Genomic DNA, 27,242 nt, shown 5'->3' with positions numbered 1-27,242 from the left:
TGGAACAGCAGACAGTCAGCTATTCTCGTCGCCAAGGCAGCACAAAATATAGTGCCATATACGTTTTGATTATTACGATATTGATACACACAAATATTTATGATATTTGTATAATAAAAACTTAGCAATATCCATATAAATACGAATTTAAAGTGCAGTGTTGACAGTATAGTATATGTGTGATTTGGTCACTCGAGCCACAGGGACTCAGTTAAAAAAATGAGCACAACGTTAACGTGATGACAGTTCAGTGAAATATCACAACATTAAAAAACAGTGTTTATATACTCTCTAAAGCCTTGAAAAAAGATCGATTTTGTAAGGCTTTATAATTTGAATGAATGTTGGATTTTTAGTCTTTCGATTATTTATAGATGTCATTTCCTACTCAAAATTTAACGCCGAACCCCTGTGACCGTATGTGATGCAGTCTAATAGCCGGGATATTCAGAGCTCGAGAAAAAGTGTACAATGCGGATTAGCTGATGATGTACATGGTGTTCTAGACATATTGGATTTCATTGTCACACTGGCGTTTTGGGATGTAAATTCTGATAATAGTAAGTAAAGAAACATTGATTTGAAAATTGGCGGTATTCGACAGCCGGAAACTTGTGTCATCCATGTTTAGATTGAGTCAAATTACGACAATAATGTGTCCATGTTCTCGATATAGCATACTTCTGCTACCAGTCTGTTTTGTGTTGTTAAATAGTGTTTAAATTGAGGTTTATTTTCTATGACCACTGAAATGGTATCAAGCATGGCATTCGAGATACAGCTAACGTTAGACCTACTGCGCTACGTAGGTCATGAGCTCGGTGCTATCGGGAGTGTCGGTGTTCTGTCAGATCCTGTTTTCTAAACTGTCTGCATTATACTGGCATTTTATTAGCACATAAAGCGGCTATTCCACTTGTGTTCATATACGTTTATAACAATAGTACACAATTCACAAAGTGAAAGTACATTCAAGTCTGAGGCGGTACAGAACTCGACCCCCATTGTAAACTCAGTGAATGTATTCACACACCAGCAAGAAAGTGATTCGTCTCTCAGAACAGAAGCACGCGACCCAAAATCTTCAATCGGAAATGATGTGATCCGAGTTTACTATGTTCATTGAGGCGGAGCGAAGTGAAAATGTAAATATTAACAAATGGAAGACTGATCTTTTCTCTTCTTTTCCCTTTTTTCACTCTTCCTTCAAAGCATTTAATAACTTTATATATCATTATATAGCAGGAGCAACCTGCAATTTTGAAAATCCACATATGCCATACTCTTTGTCATCCATTTATTTCTTTCAATCAGAATTACATGCACAAATGGAGACCAAGGGGGATAATTCTAATCAAGTTCATTCTAATGAAAAATAACCTAAAAAGAGATCCAGAGGGCCTGTATTGTACAAACGAATATTGCAGTGATTAAACACTGCATTTCAACAGAAGAAAGATTTCAAAAGAATTCGCTATATTTCCCCAAATCGACTTATCCAGTTGGGACCCTTGGGGTGGGGAGGGTGTACGGGCCAGACCCAACGTTTAAATAAATTTGTTCCCCTTCATCCAAGGATGCTTCCGATGAAATATAGACCAAACCCTTTCATGCGCCGCCCCTCAGGACCCTAGCATGGTCAGACCAACAATTGATACAAAATGATCTTCACCCAAGGATGCTTCAGCCAAAATATGGACTAAATCCTTTCAGTTTTACAGAAAAAGGAGTTTTAAAGAATTTGCTGTAGTTCCCCCATTAGGTCCATCCCTCAGGCACCTTGGAGGCAGAGGCATACTGTTTATACAAAACTGGTTTCTCTTCAGCAAATTAGGGAATGATGCTAAGAATGCTCCAGACCAAATTTGGACAAAATTCATTGATGACCAGCAGTAATTTAAAGTATTACTTACTTTTATTTCCCCTATCAGGCCCCACCCCTCTGGCCTCAGGTGCCCTATCAGGCCCCACCCCTCTGGCCTCAGGTGAGTCAGAGTCACCATTCATGAAAAATTTGCCCATAATAATATCATGATACTACTAACAGTATACATACCTCCATTATTGATAATTCTGCCTCCTTCGCCAAGAACCAGATTTTTTGGTTTAATGGTCACATGAACACTGGTGGAATTCCTCAACACATGGCTAATCTCACCAGTATTAACCACTGAAAAAACAAGAGATCTCTGAACTTTGTGTTGATCTAGGTCATACATGCAGATAATGACATTATTCAAATATCAAGAGTATTGTGAACTTGTTGATTAAAGATAAGATATTTAAGAATTAGTACAAACTTGTTCAACCTTCCCCCAAGTATGCTACAGGCCCATTATCAGGACTCTTGGTCATTCAGAAGATATCATTCAAAGATGCTTGCCTATTTGACCCAACATGATCTCTTGGTTATTGAGAATGGTAATTATAATTTATAAGAACAAACTTGGTAGTCCTTTACCCCAGCATGTTTTAGGCCCAATATTAGATCTCTATGCCTTGAGATCTGGTAATTGAGAAGTCTTTTAAATTATTTTACCGAATTTGACCCCTGTGACCTTGCATTTTTGATTGTAGGTCGAGGTCATTCATTTGAAACAGTTTGATAGGTCTATTTAGAATATTTAGAATTCTATCTAGAATCATTATTGTACTGTTTACAAGTTTATTAGACATAGCACAATATGTATACAACAAGACAAGGCCTACACTGAACACTCTCAATCTGCGATATACGACGGACATGACTGCTACTAATACTGTACACATATATACTGAAAGGATAAAGAAATACCCCAATAATATTCAAAATCCATCATCCGTGACAAGAAAAATAAAAGATCCACTTCCGGTGCACTTAAATTACCAACACACTGTGTCAATTTTCTGACTTTCACCCAGACACATGATCATGAATACATTTGAAATTTAAAATTGTGTTTACGAATATACCATGGCTATCATAAGTTGGAGACAACTCTCGCAATGCACATGGGCGGAAGCACTCAAAAGCACTTCGGAGTTGGCAAGTCAACTTTACACCATTTAGTTACATGTCTAAACACCAGGGGAAGAGTTGATGACAGACCCGAGATCCAGACGTCCATGTGTAAGGTCTTGAAGTCAAGATTGGCTCATTACACTTGTCCTTTTGCGTGACAGGAGATTACAGGGCAATCGAAATGGCACGAAATACCATAGGTGGTACAAACCATCAGTTTCCCCCCAAAATTGTGAGAAATTGCATGCTGAGGACAAATTTATACTCAAATCACCAGATCGTTGGTTTCGCACCGACACCTTAGTGCAGAGGCATTGTATGTGATGGTTAACCCTTTGCCACATGTAAGCGCCTCTGGACGCCTTTACCCCTTGCCACATGTAAGCGCTTCCTGACGCCTCTGCATTTTCTCCATGTAAGCGCTTCTCAACGCCTCTACGTTATCTCAATGTAAGCGCCTCTCCACGCTATGCCGGTTCGGTAAACTTAAGACATGGGAAAACCTGTGATTGAGAGCGACACCTATCTGAAAATCCCTGATACTATTTTAAGTAGATATCAATGCATCGACCAATCAGATTTGTACACGTAATTCATACGAAAGTTTTTGAATAAATTAACCTAGAAAGTGTGAGTCATGAGTGTAGAAAAGTGTGACAACAACGAGGCATGATGGCGTCTGTGGCTACGATTTTGCGCGACATTTTTGACGACGATGATGATGATTTAGAGTTCGATGGCTTTGGACCTGAAGACATTGAGTCAGATATTGATCTTAACGATGTTCTAAATGAACTGTCAACAGATAACGAGTCCGAGAATGAGGACGAACAGTCGACCAGGTGTACTGCCGCCATTAGGTAATGTTGACCTTGAGATTTTTCGCCGATCACAGTAAATGATTTTGTTAGGGAAACGGGGCCAGTACTTCATGAAAATTTTGATGTTGATACTGCAAGTCCCATTGATTATTTCTACCTTTTCTTCAATGAGAATCAGTTTTCCGCCATAGCTCGACACACTAATAAGTATATGCTCGCTGGCATTTGAAAAATGAAAGTAGATTTGACCCAAAATGGTCGGATACACATTCCTTCGTCGCGACATCGGATATAGGCTTAAGCCTGAACTGTTGAAATATTCTTGTGAAAACTTTGAAAATTCAGTTTGTTTCATTTTGGAGTTAATGTTGAATCATTTCATGTACAGGAATTCAATGAATTATAAATTACATTGTCAAAATATTTTGAAATTTGTCTGTTCTGTTTGTATACAGCTGATTTCGTGTTGTTGGTTTTATAAAGAAAATAGCACAGAATTAAAATTTAAGAAATTCTGAACATAATTGTAACTTACTAAAAATGTCTAAAACAACTATTTTACTTTCAAAATTAGGTTTAGAAAAATTAATCAAAACAAAGCTAAATTTCTCAAAAACTGCCATTGACATTTCAGTCAGCGCGATAATATTGCATTGCAACAATGTATCTTTGCACTATCAGCACAGAGTACTGAAGTGTTATAACTTGCATGTAGCAAAGGGTTAACAGCACATGTGCCTAGATGTTTCCCAATGAGACGTTGGAGGTCCATGCTCTACATGGATGAATCTCGACTGATGTTACAAATGTATTTCGATCAGATGGCCATCAACTTGTGTACAGACACTGAGGGGAGCATTTTGCAGACGTTTGTGTCTTGGAGTGTGAAAGATTTGGGGTTGATCGGTTTTGGTTTGGAGAGAAATTTCTCATTGGTTAAAGACACCTTAAGTGATCATTAACGGGGATTTTACAGCTGTCCGCTATGGAGATGAGATCCTAAGGACTTAATTGTGCCATTCAGCAGGAGGCACCATTTGACCTTTCAGCAGGAAGACACTAGACCACACGTTGTGAAAGTTTGTTGTTTTTTTTTGTTGTTTTTTTTTTTTTTGCAACCAGAACATAATCCCTATTGAATGGCCTCCATAAAGCCCCATTTGTCCCAAGATGAATTAGACAGAAGAGTTCGGAATAGACCAAATATCTTAATAAACCTCCCCAAATTGGCCAACGCACCGAGGAATGGATATAACATTTCCTCTATGGACAGTCAATGAACTTAAATGCCCTGTCAATTAGGGACGCTATAGAATATACATATGATTTTATAAAACTCTGAAGTTCAAGTTGCGTTTCTTTATCCTTTCAGTATATACATCAAGAGTATCACAATTACAATTGGATTTTGAAATAGAAATATGTATATATAGATGTGAATTGCTTATGATCAAACAGTAACTTCTCAGTGCTGTGCACAACACACCGTTAAAAAACAGGAAGCCCCGAGGTTCTGTATTGCTGACCTGGATATTTCATTACTACTCTCACATACATACGTTTTATTACAAATGTCCTACAGGTGAGCCAAATCTTCCGTACTTAAAAAAGCAGAAGGATTTATTTTGCTATATTCCCCTTGTTGGGCCTCCCCCTCCGGCCACACCTATGTTTATACAATATTGGATCTCCTTACCCATTATATATAATTAATGCTTCATCAAAATCCATTTAGTCATTCAAGACTAGTAGCGATTTAAAGGATTTACATCTATCCCCCAATTGGGTCCTGCCCTTCCCGCCTCAGGAGAGCCAAACCATCCATTTTAGATCCCCTTTTTCCGCGGTGGCCGAGTGGTTAAGGTGTCCCGACACTTTAACACTAGCCCTCCACCTCTGGGTTGCGAGTTCGAAACCTACGTGGGGCAGTTGCCAGGTACTGACCGTAGGCCGGTGGTTTTTCTCCGGGTGCTCCGGCTTTCCTCCACCTCCAAAACCTGGCACGTCCTTAAATGACCCTGGCTGTTAATAGGACGTTAAACAAAAAAACAAAAAAAACAAAATCCCCTTTTTCCAATAATTCCCTGGACCAAATTTAATCATTATCCATTTTGTTTTCAAAACTAGTAGCAATTTAAAGGATTTACCTCAATTTTCCATATTTGACCCCACCACTCCTGCCCCAAGGGATCCACACTCTCTTTTCATACAACATTTGACCTCCTTTGCTCAATAATGATCCAGACCAAATTTCATCAAAATTCATTGAGTTTCAGGACAAGTAGGAATTTAAACAAAATGTTGACAGAGGACAATGACAGACGATGGACAGACAACAGATGACGTACGCTAAGCCATGGCATAAGATCAATAGCTACTCGAGCCAGGTGACCTAATAATGATAAATTTACTTGTCTAGATTTTACCTGGTATGATTTGTAAATCATTTGCCATGGACTCTTGACTAGCTGTCATGGTTTCTTGCCTCTGGCCTGCCATGGGTTCCTGCCTTGAAGTGACATCACTGACGTCCATTGCCATGGGTTCCTGCCTTGAAGTGACATCACTGACGTCCGTTGCCATGGGTTCCTGCCTTGAAGTTACATCACTGACGTCCGTTGCCATGGGTTCCTGCCTTGAAGTGACATCACTGATGTCCGTTGCCATGGTTTCCTGCCTTGCAGTGACATCACTGATGTCCGTTGCCATGGTTTCCTGCCTTGCAGTGACATCACTGACGTCCGTTGCCATGGTTTCCTGTTTGGCTGTAGGATATAAATAATAAGTTACCTTCAAAACCTTTTGATTGACATCTGATTTATCAGGTAAGAATCCAAAGTGGTTCCTTAATTCTAGTATAGAGATTTCTACTAATGTAACAAGTGAGCCTTAATAGTGATACAAGTTTCCATATATAGATACAGGTACTTGATATTTTGTTTAAAACATGAACAAAATATTATTCAAAATCCAATAAAACTGCCTTAACCAATGAAGATTGTAGGGCATTTATTTGATTCCAGCAGTTCTAAACAAGACAAGAATTCCACGGATGTGTCGCCTTCACAGTAAGTTGAAGTTGAAAGGTGATTATGAGAGTTATTGTACGGAAACAGATTTTTACGTAACAATTTCGACCTTGACCTTTAACCATTGGTGCATGTAAAGAAACCAATATCATGCAAGCACCTGTGGTGAGGAAAAAACCACATGAAAATTGAGTTTGATGGGCCCACTGTCGTTATTACTACAATTATATATATATATATATGTATGTAGCGAGACATTTCAACAAGCTGAGCCATACATGACATGACATGCATGTGGTTCCCATTGATCACCACAGGAGTTGGGATGATCAGAAACACCTGAATATAGGGAACAACATTGGATCAACAACCAACTGACTGAAAGACTCACAAAACTTAACATCTTAACATATGTCATAACTAGCGACTCCACCAACTCCATCAATCATTTGTAGTTTAAATAATGGGATATTTATTCTAAATCATAGTTTGAAGTTTTTGCCACCCATAAATTGATGTTTTACACAAGTTTATAGCATATAATTATAAATTAAAACGAAGGACCAAATCCCCAATACTTGCAGTGGAAGGGGGATTCCCACCTAGACACTTATTCCCGGCCGCCTTTTTGCACCTGTAGTCCTACACCAATCTATTTTAAGTAGGAGTGTATATGTTTTAATTTGTTTTTCAAACCTTAAAACATTATTACTTATCCTCGTATATAGGAGTATCCACTCCATATGTATATTAATCAGAACAATCCCTACAGACCTCAGAAACACACTTTCTTTAGGGACTTGGTTCATATATGAAACAGCAGCTGATTGGCTGAATTAGATGTGTGAGTACTTGTACAAACAAGTAATGTTCATACTATTTGTCATCCATTTAGTTCTATCAATCAGAGTCACTTGTAAAAATTTGAGACGGCTGCTTGTTGGAAATGTTGTTGTCAGGTTGGTCCTTAACAGGAATATGTATACCTAGGGATCAAGGGGAACCTACATATGGTCGAGGACTAGCAGTAACAAACTTCATTTGTCAAAATCAAAGATTGCAGCATGCATGTCGGCAATGTTGTTTTCAAATTAATCCTAAAATGCAATATAAACAACTTGGGACCAAGGGGAACACACATATGAAAGATGAGAAAGATACGTTCAGTACTATTGGTGAAATAGCGATAACAAACTTCAATGGTCAAAATCAAAGATGACTCACTGTCAGCCATGTTGTTTTCTGATTGGTCCCAAAATGCAATATGCCAAACTAGAGACCAAGGGGAACCTATTACATATGAAATTTGAGAAACACCTCTTCAGTACTTTCTGAGAAATAGCAATAACAAATTTCAATTGTCAAAATCAAAGATGGCTGCCTGTCGGCCATGATTTTTTTCCATTGGTTCCAAAATGGCAATATACATTATCAAGAACCAAGGGGAACCTAACCTTGCGAAAAAACCTTAAGTACTTTCTGAGAAATAGCGATAACAAGAATTGTTGACGGAGGGACGACAGACCGACCACGGACAAAGGGCGATAAACATATTCAAAAGTTACATACGAACCATTGATAGGAAATTATTCATTTGTTACATGTTTATTATGGCCCATTATAATAGATCATAGGTGCTGTGTATGAGAGAATGAAATACAGGAGAAGCGCAACATAAAATGGCAGGAAAAAAGATTTAAAAAAAAAAAATTGCATTCCTGAATGTTTTGTGATGATTTTCCTGTGTCATTTTAAGGAATTTTATTTACTTTACAAAGGCTACAAAGGCTGCGAATGCATTAAACTTGTGATGAGCAGTAAAGAATTACGTTTTTAAACCTCACTTGAATTGGCATACCATGATTGAGTTTAATTCTTAGATCTATTAAATTGTACTATATTTTTTCTCTTCATGTATTACATGATCTGTATCATGATTAGATATTTGACAACTTTTATTAGAAGAATTTCGTCTCAGATGAATGGGCCTACCTTATCTTTGCCGTTGGCTTGTTCAATTGCACATTCATGTTATATACTGTACAAGCATTTCACTATCAATTGATTTAAAACATGCAACCACTTTACTAATGTCGGAATCTCTATTGCGGAAACAAGCTAACATTAGATTTCGCCTCATAATCACTTCAATAATCTCAACCAGCACAGCCATTTTTGTGTGGCCTCAACCAGCACAGCCATTTTTGTGTGGCCTCAACCAGCACAGCCATTTTTGTGTGGCCTCAACCAGCACAGCCATTTTTGTGTGGCCTATTTCCTGGAAATCACAAACCAATCAGGAGTATTTTACCTTAATGTTAAGTATCAGAGAGATTTCACCTATCAATTTCAAATTGGAAAACCCCGAGACTAAAAACGAGCGAGGGCCATTTTTATCAACCCAAGAACTCAAAAATATAAAAGCGTGAATCACAATACTTAATCACAAATACTTCATGGAAGAAGATACTATTGTTTAGTGTGTAGTTAGCGTTTTTTGGGAAGAATTATTTCTGGTCCCATCCTGAACTCATCGGAATTGATAATAGAAATAAACGATATATTGATTTCCCCGGGAGTCCCGAATGAATTTGTTCAAGCGAAATTTGAAAATGATCGCCTAATGTGGCTGTTTCACAGCACCTAAATATTATGTCGCAAGCATAAATTACATTGGTGATGTTTATATAATCATCCATTTCTAACGATTAATGCACAAAATGTTAGAAGTACACGCATAGTGCATTTTTCGACTCCTGATGAATCTGTTTCGGAGCCATTTCATCTGTTTTGGCAGGGATAGGTATAATTGTTGTCTAATTTGGATTAATCACAGGCACGAGTTCACATTTGTTTACCGTTAAACCTCTGACGTCACGGGTCAGGGGTCACCGAAGCAAAGTCAACAGCTTTGGGCTTCAGGTGTGATTCAAGAAAAATCGCAATTACTCTAAAACTGAATGAAAGTCACACTTTCAGCATTTTTAGTTTCATCCTAAATGACATTATAAAAGCTTAATATAGCAAATTGTTCAGGGCCGGTACATGTAAACAAGAGGCCCAGAGGGCCTGTATCGCTCACCTGGTTTCATGAGATATGAAACAAGAATGATGCTGAAGTATATTTGTCGCTGGTATTGCTATGTCAATATATATATATATCATAAGCATTTTATATGGGTACATGTACATTGGTTTTATTTTAATGCTAAAAATGCCAAAAAGTGCATTAATCCATGAAATGAAATTGACTTTTGGCGCGACCCCATAGGGATGCTACCACACAAATGTGAGTGATATCCATATTACTTAGTTTCAGAGAAGATCTTGTTAAGACTAATAGACCCCTTTTGACCCTGCCCTCTGCCCCCTGGGGGGTCAACTCCTTCCTTAATACAATTTTGAATCCCTACTACTATAGGATCCTACCAGTCAAACCATTGCCAAGTTTCAGAGAATAATTTGTTTAAATCAATTTAGCCAAATAGACCCCTCTTGGCCCCACCCCTCAGCCCCCTGGCGGCCTCGGTCATCCCCAACATTTGTACAATTTTGAATCCCCACCCAATAACCATGCTACCATACAAATGTGAGTAATATCCATTGCGTAGTTTCAGAGAAGAAGTTGTTTAAACAAATTGACCAATTTTGGCCCCGCCTCTCAGGCCCCTTGGGGGTCAGCCCCACCATTTGTACAATTTTGAATCCTCACCCCATAGGGATGCTACCAGGCAAATATGAGTGATATCCATTGCTTAGTTTCAGAGCAGAAGTCGTTTATATCAATATAGCCAAATTGACCACATTTGGCCCCGCTCCTCAGGCCCCTTGGGGGGCCAGCGCCATCATTTGTACAATTTTGAATCCTCACCCCATAGTGATGCTACCAGGCAAATATGAGCGATATCCATTGCTCGGTTTAAGAAAAGAAGTCGTTTATATCAATATAGCCCAATTGACCCCTTTTGGCCCGCCCCTCAGGCCCCTGGGGGGCCAGCCCCATCATTTGTACAATTTTTAATCCTCACCCCATAGTGATGCTACCAGGCAAATATGAGCGATATCCATTGCTCAGTTTCAGAGAAGAAGTCGTTTATATCAATATAGCTAAATTGACCATATTTGGCCCCGCCCCTCAGGCCCCTGGGGGAACAGCCCCATCATTTGTACAATTTTGAATCCTCACCCCATAGTGATGCTACCAGGCAAATATGAGCGATATCCATTGCTTGGTTTCAGAGAAGAAGTCGTTTATATCAATATAGCAAAATTGACCCCTTTTGGCCCCGCCCCTCAGGCCCCTGGGGGGCCAGCCCCATCATTTGTACAATTTTGAGTCCCCTACCCATAGGAATGCTTCTGACCAAATTTGATCAAATTCTGATCAGCGGTTATGAAGAAGAAGTCAATTGTTGACGGACGGACTGACGGACGGATGGACGACGGACGCCACAGTATGGCATAAGCTTCGGACCAGGTGAGCTAATAAGTCACGGCATCATTTTGTTTTTTTAATCAGAAAAAGATAGATAAAAGTGTATATATTTGATACATGAACACAGGAATTACACATAATAATGCCTTTCACCTGTCCCGTTTTGTCAGCATAGTAAATTTTAAACAAACTCCAAAATTCCCTAAAACCAAAAAACCTCCGTCAAAACAAAACAAGACAATAGACGTTAGGATGCCCTGCCCATGCAAATATTGTATTACATGAAATTAAATTGGGCAACATGCATAAAAACATGAAACACAACATAGCATTTAGAATCATGATTAGATGTTGCGATAATCAAACTTGAGCTACGGATTTAGGAAATGAGTCTACCAAGCAAGTTTCATAAAATCTGATTATTCTGTCAAAAGATATTGTGTGGAAAGCAATCAGCCAATCAGGTCACAGCACCCTCATTTAACCCTTATACTATATACTACTATACTATCGTAGTATGTATTCTCTGTAGCAAGTATATAGTGGCACTGTTGGCCATGGTGGCCATCTTTGGTTTCTGACAAACCCATTAAATAACAACACTTGGTCGGGACCATCTCAGGAAAATTTCTAGTAAGTTTGAGCTGAATCCCACTGGCAGAATTTGAGAAGTTTATGATAGGTGTTGTTCAGGAAAACCATGATTGCACAATCATGTTACAAAATGGCCGCCATCGATGGCTGTCATGTCAATGTTTTCATGAGGCCGAAAAATAACCATACTTTGTTGGCTCTCCTTCCTTAACATCCTCACCAATTTCCAGCTCAATGGCACCAGTGGAACTGGAGAAGAGGTTTAAAATGTGTTTTTCAAGATGGCTCCCATGGTGGCCATCTTGGATTTCTGGCTGACCCAACAAATATTAACGCTTGGTTAGGACCATCTCAGGATCATTTCTGGTAAGTTAGAGCTGAATCCACAGATGGAATTTGAGAAGTTTGAAATGAGTCATTTCAGAAAAACGAAAATTGCACAACCATGTTACATAATGGCCACCGTGGCTGCCATGTCATGGTTGCCATGGCGGCCATCTTGAATATCTGACCGACCTGAAAAATAACAACACTTGGTCGGGATCATCTCAGGATCATTTCAGGCAAGTTTCAGCTCAATAGCACTGGTGGAACTCGAGAAGAAGTTTCAAATGTGTTTTCAAAATGGCGGCTGTGGCGGCCATCTTGGATTTCAGACCGACCCGAAAAATAACAACACTTGGTCGGGACCATCCCAGCATCATTTCAGGCAAGTTTCAGCTCAATCCCACTGGTGGAACTTGAGAAGAAGTTTGAAATGTGAAAAGTTTACGCACGGCGGACGGCGAACGGCGGACGGCGCAAGACGACGGACGAAACATGATGACTATAGGTCATCCTGACCCTTCGGGTCAGATGACCTAAAAACACTTGGTCAGGATTATCACAGGATCATTTCTGGCAAGTTTCAGTTCAATCCCCATGGTGGAACTCGAGAAGAAGATCGAAATGTGAAAAGTTTACGGACGGCCCACGTTGCACGGTGGACAGCGCATTGCGCATGGCGGACGATGACGCATGAAGCACGATGGCTATAGGTCATCCTAACCCTTCAGGTCAGATGCCTAAAAAACTTCTCATATGTCACAAATTGTTCTTCAGTTGTTAGATACAAATTTCATTCTTCACCTTTGACCCTGTGACCTTCACCTTTGATCAGGTGATTCCTTTTTTCTTTTGGCCAACTTTGCATAAGGATGCCATAAAAACATGTTTGTCTGCTAAAAGAAACCAAAATTTGACCTTTAACTTTGACCTCAATCTGAGGTCTATTGACTCCTTTAATTTTGACCAATTTTGCTTCACTATGTCATAACAGAATATTTCTAGGGAAAATATACAAAATTTAAACTTGACCTTGGGCCTAATGACCTTGAATTTGACCTCAGTGTGCATTTTTTGTGAACTGGATAAATATCATGACACTGAGTTTCTTGGTAATTGGGAGCGAGTCATTTAAAGATTTTCACACATTTTGCCTGATCATTAAAGTAGGTCAAGGTCATTGACATGAAGAAACATTTTTAATCTTCATCCTCGCATACTACAATTCTAGATTTAGCGATAATGACTGTCTGTCGACCATGTTGTTTTCAGATTGGTCCCAAAACGCAATACGAGGGACCAAGGGGGACCTACATATGAAATATGAAAACGATTCCTTGAGTACCTTCTGTAATATAGCGATAACAATCTTCAATTGTCGAAATCCAAGATGACTGCTTGTCAGCCATGTTGTTTTCCGATCGGTACCAAAATGCAATATGCATCACTAGGGACTAAGGTCAACCTATATATGAAATTTCGGGAAAATCCCTTCCGCACTTTCTGAGAAATAGCAATAAAGATCCCTTCAATACTTTCTCAGAAATAGCAATAACAAGAATTCTTTACGGACGGACGGACCACGGACGCAAGGGGATTTGAATAGCCTACTATCTGATGATTGTGGGCTTAAATCCTTGCATACTACAATTCTAATTCTATGACCCTGGGCCTTTTGGTTCTGAGAAGAAGTCGAAAATATAGAATATTTACATTAGATGCAAGACAATACCAGACAAAAGGCTATTGCAATAGATCACTTGCGACTTTCTTTTCAGGTGACCTTATTAAGGTATTTCAAAAGTAATATGTGAAACCACGTTTGATACCTCACAGTAAACAGAAGAAGTACTTAAGCTGTTACCTTCTACCAGAGTCAGTTTAGTTGTTGTACTCCATCGTTTCCCGTACCAACTGGAGACAGTTCACACATATTGCCCCTTCGTCAGATTTTACTGTTTTGTTGATTATAAGGTGATCTGGTTTAGATCTTGTATACTCAGGCAGATCTAAATCAAGCTGTATGGGTTGTCCGCCAGGTGATGTATGTTCCCAGGTAACAGATTTGATGAACGGAAATGCACCCAACACTGAACACCTCAATTCTGCTTGTTGTCCTACCTCAACAGTGTAGTATTTATTTTCTATTTCAACAGTAGGCTCGTCTGAAAATTTAAAGATAAAACATCATTTCTTATTTAGGCTCATCTGAAAATTTAAATATAAAACATAATTTCTTATTTAGGCTCATCTGAAAATTTGAAGATAAAACATAATTTCTTATTTAGGCTCATCTGAAAATTTGAAGATAAAACATAATTTCTTATTTTGGCTTGTCTGAAATTTTAAAGATTAAACAATATTACAAAGGAACATGACAATATAAGAACACAGATAGGTCAGCAAGAGCCCTGTCCCATAGCTAGACATCGCTCATAATCATCAAGAAATAATCTGCTCATATCACTGAGGTTGCCATTTGACACCTGGACTTCTAAAATAATGCAAAGAAGAAAATACACATGATAACTACTGTATGACTTTTGTTTCATTCCATCCCCATATACCAGTTTGCTAATATTTGTTAGCTTTGATGTATCTGTTTTATTTAAATCTTGTGTGCTTAACTACAAACCAGGGTTGCTGTCGAAGGTTTTTCCTAAACCTTTGGACATCATGACGTTGAATTTTGACCCGGTGACCTTAATTTGTGGCAGATGTCACATTGTATTAATACGACCAGTTGGATTCATAACATGTCATGTCAAAAACAAAATGTTAATCAAGATACAAAATTTGACCCTGAACACTTATCAGTGACCTTGACCCTTGGGTATTTGACTCATTTTATAATTCTGGCCATAACGTCATAACATATACAAGAGGCCCAAAGGGCCTGTATCACTAACCTGCTTCTAAAGTAACTTTGAGTTGGTCTAGATCATTTATGCAGATACTAAGCTGATAACCACTTTGTGCAGATATCAAGGTAGGTTCATCCATTTAAATACATTTTGTAGCCCTTCATCCCTGCATACTTTGTCTCTATATGTCATTGTGAAATTATTGCTTAAAGATGTGAACACGTTTGAAACCTGTGACCTTGAATATAGATCAAGGTCATTTTTTTTAACCAACTTAAATGGTAGCCCTTCAATTCCACATGCAACATCATAATACCAGGTCTCTGGGCCTCTTTACTATTGAGAAAAGTTGTTAAAGAAAAAGTTCAAGGTGGACGGCTGGATGACAGAACCTGGCATAAGCTCACTTGCCCTTCGAGCAGGTTAGCTTATAATGTTAATCAGTGAAATGATTCCTTTGACCTTTACCTTTACCTTCTGACCGTGAATTTTGGTCAGCTGACTCATATAATTACTATCAACTTTGCTCCATAATGTGATCTCATCACTAATGTTCTTTAGTGAAAAGATACAAAATTTGGCCTTGACCATAATTACAAGAGGCCATATGCATGGGCCTTAACGGTCACCTGATTTTGGAAATATTTTGACACTTTTTGGCCTGACCCATCAGTCTAAGGGATCAGTCAGGGCCAACATGTGCATACCATTAAGCAGTCATCCCATGCTGATAATGTTCACAAATTTAGAATGAATTTCAAAACAAATAAAATAAATGATAGTCAAAAATGTGATTTCCCTATAACTATATTAAAGTTTATCCCCTCCAATAGGGCAAACGCGAGACCCCAGGGCTAGGAAATTCACAATTATGGTAAAGCACCTTAAGACCCTTCCATCTGTGAAGAGTATTTAATTCTACCTTATTTGGGTTGTAAGAAGAAGATTTTTAAAATTTCAGTTAATTTGACCCTTTTTGGCCCTGCCCATCAGCCCCTGGGGGTCAACCAGGGCCAACATGTACATACCATCAAACTGTCATCCCAAGCTGATAATGTTAACCAAGTTAGAATGAATTCCAATACAAATCCAACAAATAATAGTCAAAAATGTGATTTCCCTATATAAACTATAGTAAAGTTTACCCCCTCCCCAGGGGCAAACGTGAGACCCCAGGGTCATGAAATTCACAATTTTGGTAAAGCACCTTAAGACCCTTTCATGTTTGAAGAGTGTTTGATTCCACCTTATCTGAGAGTAGAGAAGAAGATTTTTGAAGTTTTAGTCAATTTTACCCTTTTTGGCCCCGCCCATCAGCCCCTGGGGGTCAACCAGGGCCAACATGTACATACCATCAAACTGTCATCCTATGCTGATAATTTGAACCAAGTTAGAATTAATTCCAATACAAATCCAACAAACAATAGTCAAAAATGTGATTTCCCTATATAAACTATAGTAAAGTTTACCCCCTCCCCAGGGGCAAACGTGAGACCCCAGGGTCATGAAATTCACAATTTTGGTAAAGCACCTTAAGACCCTTTCATGTTTGAAGAGTGTTTGATTCCACCTTATCTGAGAGTAGAGAAGAAGATTTTTGAAGTTTTAGTCAATTTTACCCTTTTTGGCCCCGCCCCTCAGGCCCCTGGGGTATGGGGACCATATAATTCACAATTTTAGTTGACCTTTAGCCATAGAAGCTCCCTGCCACATTTCATTGAATTTGGTTCAGTGGTTTTGGAGAAGAAGTTGAAAATGTAAATTGTTTACGGACGGACGACGCACGAAGCACGACGGATGACGATGGACAAAAGGCGATTAGAATAGGTCACTTGAGACTTTGTCTCAGGTGACCTAAAAACTTAATAACCTTGATCTTTGACCTTGATCTTTGACCTCAGCAGTGTGTGTTTATTTGAACTGAGGATATTTATCAAATTACACGTGAATTGGTCCATAATTACTGAACTTTAATAGTAATCAGACGGGAACTGTGTGGATGGCATTCTTATCTCTGACGTGGGGCCCTACTTTAACGAAGAACCGTAAATCAATTGTGTTGCTTCCTGTTTTGTTCCATTTGCTATATATCTACTAACTTGCGCTTACTTAGGAATTTAGGAATATTGTCTGTGCAACTTACATAGTTTTATGAACATTTGAAAAGATGCAAATCAAGTTATCTGGTCCTGAAGGCTTAATATTTAAATATCAGTGTAAATTCAATGTTTGGTAGTTTTAGTATTGGACTATGGCTGCCATCAAGTGATCATCATGAAATACTGGTAGATACCTGTGAAGCGACACCAGAGCCATCCAAATAATATAACTGCCACCGTACAAGCAATAAAAGCCCATCCATTGCTTGTTAGGTCTGGAAACGAAGATCCATTCTCAGAGTCAGACAGTACCATTTGTACCCCATATGCGACACTATACGCCGTCACTATATTTATGCAATATTTTCCCTTCATCAAAGGAAAACCAATGGGACAAATTTTTGGTTAAAAGCCATTGTTTCGTTCATGACTTACAGACTTATAGTGATTTAAAGGACTTACCTCTATTTCCCCCAACGGGGGCCAGAATCAACATTCATACAAAATGCAAAATTCTGAAAGTCCATTCAGTATATAATGACTAGTAGCTATCGGTAGGAAAAATTGGCAGACGACGCACAGACGAAAAAGGACATACACCGCACAATGATATAAGCTTACCGATTTTCTTCTTCTTTATCTTTGTATTTTAATCCCGTGTATTTGCATCGACTAAAATACTGAGTCCGACTCCCGCTTATATGCATATAAAAATTTTAAAAAATCAAAAATTTTTAATTGATTTTAGGGTATTTTTGTGATTTTCCCGTAATAAAAGTTTTATGAAAAGTGTCATTGGTTCCCACTTCGTCAAAACAGGTAATGTTCGATGCGCGCATCGATATCGACATTTAGTTATTATCCAAACCATATCAGTAGCATTGTGCAGAAGAATTACTGAATAAAATATTTATTTGCCTCATCTTTTGATGAGATTTGTTTATTTATTATAGCATCGATCCAAACCTGTGTTCTGTGCACTTGAACACTCGCTGAGGCAGGTTGCGATCGCCATGATTGTTTACTAGGCGCGTTGCATTGTGGGGGCATATGTGTAATGAACGACAACTCTTTGTGTGTGTGCGCCATTTTCCAAAACAGACCCAAACAACAATACACATGTCACGGTCATTAAGACAGTCTATTGCTCCAGCAGTTCATCATCTATGATCAAACAACTAATATACTCATAGCAGGAACACAACGCATCTCGAGACAATAATGAATCTTAATTGAAACGATGACATATCGTAGGCCTAATGCCAACCCACGCGTGTATGACCGCTATCGGACCCAGCGATGACGAAGTAAATGCAAATATTTTATTTGTACATTTACAAAGAATAACAACCCATGTATTTCGTACTTACTCTTATATTTTAAATAATGTTTTTTCTAAATATTTTTTTAATGCAAATAACATAAACAATCATATAGCGCCAATTTTGAGTACCGACCTGACAATCTACATGTGTATAAGAGGGGCCAAAACCCAACTGAGCCTATACGAATACTCCGGTTATTTGCATATTTTGTCATGGAAAAAGGGCTATGCAAATAAGTGGGTTACTCTATATTCAGAAAGTTTCAAGGAGCTGCGTTGAAAGTTTTTTGAGTTATAGCCTGGAAACAAAAGGAAACAGTCATTTGGTATTTTTTATTAAGTTTCCATGGTGACAAAAAAAATACCGATAATGGAAGGTCCGCAATAGTAAAAGGCACAACTAGGGGCACTAGTCTGATATATACAGGAAGTTTCAAGGAGCTGCGTTGAACGGTTATGGAGTTATAGCCCGGAAAAGAATCTCGGACACACGGACGGATGCACAGAGCCCAATTTAATATCCCCCGCAAACGCGTTTCGCGGGGGATAAAAAATAATAATAATAAAAGATATATTACAAAGAAGATGTCATTGTGCATTATTCGTGCATATACAAACTTTAAATTGAATAACATAATTTAATTCAACACTTGAAATATGACACTATGTGTACGTTACATCGGTTGTAAAACAATCACTGATTATTGTTTGTTTTAAGAGGCCTTCCACCGAGTCCGAACAATCAACCGATCTGACACTTTCTACAAGTGCATCTGAGGAATTAGCCTCAATTTCTAATTGGTCCGTAATGTTGGCAGCTGTCGTGAGATTCATGTTTGTTGATAATAGAAACGGAGTAATACAAAATGTATGTCGTCACCATCATCTCCGACTTCCTCATCCGGGTATGTTTGTGTAGTGAGGTCCGCGAAGGGGAAGCCAGCCAGCATTAAACATTTCTTAATTACGATACATTTACAAGCAGGAAACATTATTGATATAAATTGACAACAAGAGGCCTATAGGCCTAAACGCTCACCTGCTGTGATTATAGCCCCATATCATTTTTTACATCCCCCTACGAACCAACTAGAGGCTGATGGCCGCATAGCTGGTGGGCAGTATATTACCAAGGGTCTATCTCAAAGAATGTAAGCCATTGTAAGGTTAAAATTTCTGGAGAATGTGATTCTGGAGATGGCAAAAAAAAGGTGGATATTTTGAATGATGTTGTTATTTCAAACACAATGGAAATCCATCTGTGTCCGATGCTGATCATCCACAGGAAGCTTCAACAAAATTCATCAAGTTTTTGTTTTCATCATTTTCATCATAACGACCCAGAAGTATAAGTGTGGTCTGAGGCCATGTAGAGTACACATGGTATGTAGTTTGTCAGTCCTGTAAATAGAGGTTACACAACGAGTGATTGTTGGATATGGAATTTATTTCACACTCGTAAGTTATATTTTAAAAGTTACAAAAGATATGAGCTTTAGCGAGTGTTTTTTGCAACTTTTAAAAAATAACTTACGAGTGTGAAATAAATTCCATATCCAACAATTTCGAGTCGTGTGACCTGTTTCTATCACAATAATATCTGCTTGAATCAAAGGGAAACGTGGTCAAGTATAATTTCGCGTATGCAAATAAAGTGTACCGGTGACGTCCGGGACCCGGTGATGTGACGTCATTAGATTATTGATGACGTCAATAACAATTGCAGCTTGGGTCAAAGTTCACTGTGTTAGCCAATCAAAATGCGTACGGAGTTTATACCACGTGTGGTATAAACAGATTGTTAATCAACAGCTGTAATGATTAACTGATGGTCTGAGAGTTGAATAACACAGGGTATTGTGGTAGAAACATAATTACGGTAGTCACTTTGGAGTGATATTACACATTAGGTACACAAGGCGGTAAAGTACAATACATTGTTACAATGAGGCTAACACCATAGCAGATAATTACCTTACGTTAGATTAACACTTGGTCTTTGACTTGACGCGTCTAACTGTTATGACATTCTTGGGAAAGATTCACTGCTCCGATGACAAGCTCGATTGGCTTGTCTGTGCCACTTCGGCTGTTTTCTCTGTTAGAAAAACCCATTACGTCATCGGAATTTCCATCTTTTTACTTCCTCTTTTGTTTTTCGTAAAATTACGATTGATTTCTCAATAGGCCGAATTCCTTTTAATCACAGCATTGTCTTGACCATTGCCAGGTTGGAACTTGCATGACAAAAACTGTATGAGGAGACAATTCTGTTAACCAGGACCACAAACAAACGATGTAATCATACCGCCCCTCACTGGCCTCAGAATATATAATATATCATTATATGGACAGACATTATAAACTAGCCGTGTACTTTTATAACATCATTACAACAAGGCTAACGACATAAAATAATTACCTGGTGTTATATGAACTTGACCTTTGACTTCACCCTTCTCAAACTTTTGCAATTCTCAAGTAAAGACTGGTTCCATTGCGCTGTCTCCACCTTCGATGAGTAGGGTGATCATCGGGATTTCCACTTTTTATTACTTCCGCTTTCGTTTCTATCACAATTACCATTAATTTCGCGATGTTTCTTTCAAGTCACATCGATGTCTTGATTATTAGGTCTAGTCCTATCTGATTGTGAAACAAAAACATCATTTGACAGTTAATGAGACAATTCTGTCGCAAACTATCTTACTTCTCAGCAGACGGACAACTCCGAACTCCGGGCTGGACTATTTACAGGATTGGGCATAGCAGGATCGGGCAGAAATGGACAGGATCTGGTAGTGCAGGATAGGTCTGAAATGGACAGGATCGAATCGGGCAGGATTGGGAAAGAATCGGGCCCTTTTAAATTAAAATTTGTTTTTATTGTAACTTGGATTCTTTAAAATATTACAACATAACTCAGTGTGTGTGTGTGTGTGTGTGTGTGGGGGGGGGGGGGGGAATATTTTTTTAACTTAAATTTTATACACTAAACAAATCGTATGCCTGCCATCTCCGCAAAATCAGCCAATAATTATCATTTCAACATCCCCATGATATTTTATGTAGTACAAAATAAGTTATTTACGCAAATCAGGATATATTATTCAAAGTAAAACATGAATTACCAGGCCTGGATCCAGAATTTTCGAAAGGATGGAGGGGGTGTCCAGTAATTTCTAGTGATAAAGCGAGCGCCATAGGCGCGAGCTGACTTCTTTTGTTGTTGTTGTTGTTTTTGCGAGGGGTCTGGCACAGCAGGTCCAGGGCAGAGCCTTGGTAGGGGTGGGGGGTGGGGGAGAGGTGGGGGGGGGGGGGTGTAAGCTCCCCGTAGCATTCGGGATCCGGCGTGGATCCAGGATTTTTGAAAGGGGGGTCCAGTAATTAAGTGATAATGCGAGCGCCATAGGCACGAGCCGAATTTTTTTTCTATTTTTAAGGGTATAATAAAATTCCTCTCCCGAAAAAAGGGAAAATTTACCTAGAATATCATTTTTCCTTAATAATTGACAGGTTTTTAGCGCTAAAACCCCCCGGTTAGTGTTTTGTAAAATTACTTGACTATTGTGATACCTACAGTGGTTTGGTTTATTTAACGTCCTATTAACAGCCAGGGTCATATAGTGGCAAATTTGCACAAATATGCAACACTGTTAAGTTTGTCATCATTCTGTTCACTTATTTTGTAATGAAAATATAATATAAAGATGAATTTTGAAAGAAAAGAAAACTAATGTTAGAATAAATAGCCTCTGAATGTCCCGGTTAGCTCAGTTGGTTGAGTCGAAGTGTTCCACTGTGGAGGCCGGGGTTCAATTCCCGGCAGCAGCATTTTTTTCTTTTTTTTAATAGATAGACTATATATTTATTAGAATTTTAACAATCTATACTTTAAGAAAAGAGATATATACGCATGTGTGTTTAAAGTTGTTTTAATTCATATTTGCTCGGTATCTAACTGGTCTTTTAACACAAACAACAGTAAGGCTTAGCTGTAGTACAGTAGGCTAAAGATAGATTTAGTAGATCTACTATCTTTTCGTAGCTCATTTGTAAATATAATTTTATAATAATTTTAATATCTTAAATCAGCGCATTGACGCAGAAAATAATTTGAGCCGCTCGTCAATTTGACGCTTCAAATTTGACTAAACACTAGTGCTGCATGTAAGTTCTTTTGTGTTGTCCTATAAGACCCTTTCACAGTTACGGTAGATCTACCTCGCTTTAGAAAGTACTGTGCATGACAAATAACCCCTATCTACATCCGGCTAGTCAACCAGCCGGAACCAATGTAAACAGAACGCTTCGTGTAACACGACCAACCTGTGTTTACCTGTAAGCATGGGAAAGGTATACTGCTGTGCTGCATCGTGTTCAAATTTTTGCGGTAAAGTTATAGACGACAGATTAGTATCTTTACATAGATTCCCTGCAAACACCAAGATCTGCAGGATATGGGAACAGCGCATGAAGTGTTTTAGGCCTAGGAAGAATTTCGCTTTGAAGCCAGCGACACGACTATGCAGTGAGCATTTTGAAGGGAAAGCTGGTCCTTCAGATTTTTGTCAGCTTCCAAGCATCTTTCCACAGAAAGTCGATCTTCAAAACATTTCGGGTAAATTACTTTTTTTTAAACATAACACTAAGATTATTTGCAAATATTATTATTGGTTTTCATTCGTTAATTCAAACATGCATATGATATATCCAGGAACTGTGAATCTGTGTCTGAAATTAACATTTTTATGAATTAATGTCCACCCCACCTGAGGTGTTATGCAATATGTAATACAACATGTCAAAGTAGTCCACACAGGTGTCCAAACACCCACCACAGGCTATGGTTCCACTAGAGTAGTCACAAGTCCAGTACATGTACGTGTATACTAATTTTTTTTACTTGTATTTCACCGAGGTTATCTGCTGGTGTAACCAAGACACTGTTTAGTTTTAGTTGTCATGGTGATTACAGGTATACATTATGTAGGTTTTGAATTGAAAATTAAAATTATTATGTACACCACCATTTCAACTTTTATATATATATACCGTTCAAAATGTATTGATCTATTTACATGTCTTCTGAAGATTTCAATGTAGTAAATATGCAGATTTTTTTTCCATCCGAGATTATTGTGAATTTGATACAGAACAATATCAAGGATTTAGAAAAAATTGAATGTTTCCTGTATTCCTACAAAAACACACAAAAGTTGTAGTATGCTGTTAATTATCATGTAGAAATATGTCCCTGGCAGTGTAACTAACAAGAGGCCTATAGGCCTAAACGCTCACCTGCTGTCATTTTTTTACATCCCCCTATGAACCAACTAGAGGCTGATAGACGCATGGCTGGTGGGCAGTATATTACCAAGGGTCTATCTCAAATAATTACTGAAAAAGTAGGTCACAGTGACCTAATTTTGCAATATTTGCTATCGGCATGACTTTCTCATTCTAGATGTCCATTTCTATTGCCCTAATGTAATTATTGAAAAAGTAGGTCACAGTGACCTAATTATGCAATATTTTTTATCGGGATGCCTTTCTCATCCTAAATGTCCATTTCTATTGCCCTAATATAATTACTGAAAAAGTAGGTCACAGTGACCTAATTTTACAATATTCGCTACCGGCATGCCTTTATCATCCTAGATGTCCATTTCTATTGCCCTAATGTAATTATTGAAAAAGTAGGTCACAGTTACCTAATTTTGCAATTTTTGTTATCGGCATGCCTTCCTCATCCTTGATGTCTAATTTTGTTGCCCTAATGTAATCATAAAAAAAGTAGGTCACAGTGAACTAATTTTGCAATATTTGTTATCAGCATGCAATTATCATCCTAGCTGTCAGTTGATGTTGTCCTATCATCATTCCTACTTTTCATTTGCACAAGTCACAACATAGAGCAATGTAAAGACATAAATAGTATCAATGTGACATGCTTTCCACTTGCACAGTATTACTTAAGAAATAATTAATGATGATTCGTGTATTATTGCAGGATATACAACGAGGACGAGGATATTTTGCAATTGAATTAATAACGAAGGCCGCAGGCCTGAGTTATTAATTAAAATTGCAAAATATCCGAGTCCGAGTTGTATATCCTGCAACAATGCACGAGTCAAAGTTGATTATTTCTATTCTACCATGTACTGTTTAGTTCTGAGATCGACCTCTTTCTAATAGAAAAACAGCAAAGAAACCCCGAGAAATTTATTTCTTGAGTATTGCATTATTTGTTGATGAAATATACAGACAATACAGTAATACGATCAAGAGCATCTATTATATGGCATTGATTTTGAAAATAAAAAAAAAGGATAAAAAAAAAAGAAAAACAAGAAATATCTTTAAAAAAGATAAACGGCATAGTTTTAATGCTGGTGGTTATAATGTAAAACTACTGGTGAAATAAATTAATGAACTACATTTTAATTAATAAATACGCAGTTTCAGCACGGATAACAAAATTATATCAGTTTGAATCATTTTTGGTGATAATAGGACTGCAAATGTGTCATTTGAATAGATGCATCCACTTATTCAGCTTGCATTCAATTTAAAAGGGTCATCACGATAAACGTTGCAATTTTCACTGAATGTACGCGTTTTGTTCCTTTCCAGTTATATTTCTGTGCTGTCCCAATTAATGTTCACAGTCAATCCCTATGTCCAGCTTGACCACTCGATTTAGTTGGGAATCCCCCTCTTAATTTAGCGCGGAAATTATTTTAAAATTATTACGTGACTGTTTTGAAATCGTGGCAACACAAACAGACGATTATATAGTTTACAAGGCGATATCTATATTCCGTCTGGGTTAGTTGGATAACGATATTATACAGTGGTTTAAATGTTAAATAACACGTTCTGTATATATTACGGCACACAAATTTATGTGTAAACACTGTTCATATAGTATAGTGACAGTAGCGATGTACTGGTACAGACTGTGTAAATATTACCGAGCTTGTGGAACTATTACAGAGTTTGTGTTAATATTACAGAGTTTGTGTAAATACTAGCCTACCGAGATTGTCATGACCTACTATCAAACAATCAAGCAGAATACGAGCGGCGTCCTGAACTGTTACAATCTATTGTACTGCTTCCCAAGTTTAATTCTAGGATTGTGTTTGACCCATTTCCCTATTATTCTCTTCATTGCGGAAGCTGTTATCGTTTCCAACCGCAGTCGATTCACAATGGAAGCCATTTTTGTTTCCATGTGTTTTAGTTTGTTGTGCGCATGCGTTTATCGTATATGTCACAAAATTTGCATATTCAGAGTGATAACCTTTTAATAATTGATAATTGATGTTTTTATGTACATACATCATCAAATTCGAATGGTTATTGTTCAGAAGGTTATTTTTCTAAAAGATATACCCAATAATATGATAGAAAATACAAAATAAATATTGGTTAATTACCGTGAGGTCCCTTTAACTTTGTTTTGTTTTAAACTGTATATCTGCATTTTGCATTGACCGCTACATTGACCAATCACGTACTTCATCTTGACAGAAACGCCATCTGTCGCGTCATATCCGGGGCCAAAACAAAATTAGACGGCTATGCCGAAAAAGGGGGTCCTCCGTAAGATTCGAACTCGCGTCGTGATTAAAATGTATTGAAAGACTAACCCATTAGCCCACTCGGCTATAGTAACCTTTTGTAAAACGGGTGAATATTAGATATATAAAATTGCTACAGCCTTGACTCCCGACCGTGTATTATTGGCACGAGAGTGGGTTATTGGAAAATAATACATGGTTTTAAACCAATCAAAACTGGCGTTGTATAGCAAACATGGTAGAATACATAATATATATTTAGACTCTCTCCAAATGTGATTAAATTATCAGAAGTTTTCTGATATTTACTATATTTACACATTAAAGCTAGACACTGGGTAACTGGGCAGCTCTGGAGATATGGCTCCATTCCCAGACCTCTGCTGCCCTTTATCTAATTAATTTTATTGTTTTCCTGTGTGACCCTAAACCAGCAATACTATGGTTTCATGCAGACATTAAGCTAACAGGTTTTCTCATCAAAACTAACTGGTATCAGAGAGTAGAAAATCCAAAAGCCTAGTTATCTTAAACAAAGAAATGTTCTACAGAACCCCCCATTATGGACCCCTAGCTGCAATGTTCACACTAAGATATATACAGTGGGTGCTGTTAGCAGCCAAGCTAGTCAGCTGCCAGTTCCCCCATTTGGGACCCCTAGCGGCAATGTTCACACTGAAGATATATACAGTGTATACAGACAGGTACAAACCATACAATTAAATTAATTAAATATCAACCACTCATTATACATACTCCAAATTAAACTCGTCTCTTCCGATCTGATACACAATCGTTATTTAGAACGCAGCTTGGTTGTTTTCATTTGTTGGTGTGAATTAGATGCATCTCGACCGTGGGTGCCAATTTATGCATTTTTTGTGAGAATAGTTTATATTTGTAATTTGTTATTACAAACCTCTTCCGTCTTCCCAAATATCAATAAAGCCGTCAGCATGCAGTGCTGAGAGCGGCTTTAAAGAGTTAATAAAGCCGTCAGCAGTGCTGAAAGCGGCTTTAAAGAGTTAATAAAGCCGTCAGCAGTGCTGAGAGTGGCTTTAAAGGGTTAATAAAGCCGTCAGCAGTGCTGAGAGTGGCTTTAAAGAGTAAACAAGAGGCCCAATGGGCCTGTATCGCTCACCTGGCTCTACAGCAAATT

At 38.1% G+C, this 27,242-nt stretch overlaps 1 protein-coding gene across 4 annotated transcripts in view; it reads right to left on the bottom strand.

Moving 5' to 3' along the window:
• Nucleotides 1–21,176, bottom strand: part of LOC117316704 — a 29,776-nt gene extending 8,600 nt beyond the window's left edge. For 2 of the 4 annotated variants that reach the window (XM_033871453.1, XM_033871456.1), the window contains exons 1-4: nucleotides 17,362–17,489; nucleotides 14,069–14,369; nucleotides 6,249–6,587; nucleotides 2,057–2,170 (exon numbers count right to left, since the gene is read on the bottom strand). In XM_033871453.1, coding sequence (XP_033727344.1) covers nucleotides 2,057–2,170; nucleotides 6,249–6,573 — 439 coding nt within the window. In that variant the 5' untranslated portion in view covers nucleotides 6,574–6,587; nucleotides 14,069–14,369; nucleotides 17,362–17,489. Of the gene's footprint in view, nucleotides 1–2,056; nucleotides 2,171–6,248; nucleotides 6,588–14,068; nucleotides 14,370–17,361; nucleotides 17,490–20,913 lie in introns of those variants that run through there. The other 2 variants (XM_033871455.1, XM_033871454.1) reach the window with 2 other exon arrangements.
• Between the last annotated feature and the right edge of the window lie 6,066 nt (nucleotides 21,177–27,242).

Source organism: Pecten maximus, chromosome 18 (genome assembly GCF_902652985.1).
Source record: "Pecten maximus chromosome 18, xPecMax1.1, whole genome shotgun sequence".
Classification (NCBI taxonomy): domain Eukaryota; kingdom Metazoa; phylum Mollusca; class Bivalvia; order Pectinida; family Pectinidae; genus Pecten; species Pecten maximus.
Note: the sequence above shows the minus strand (reverse complement) of the source record. Positions and strands in the feature narration are given on the sequence as shown.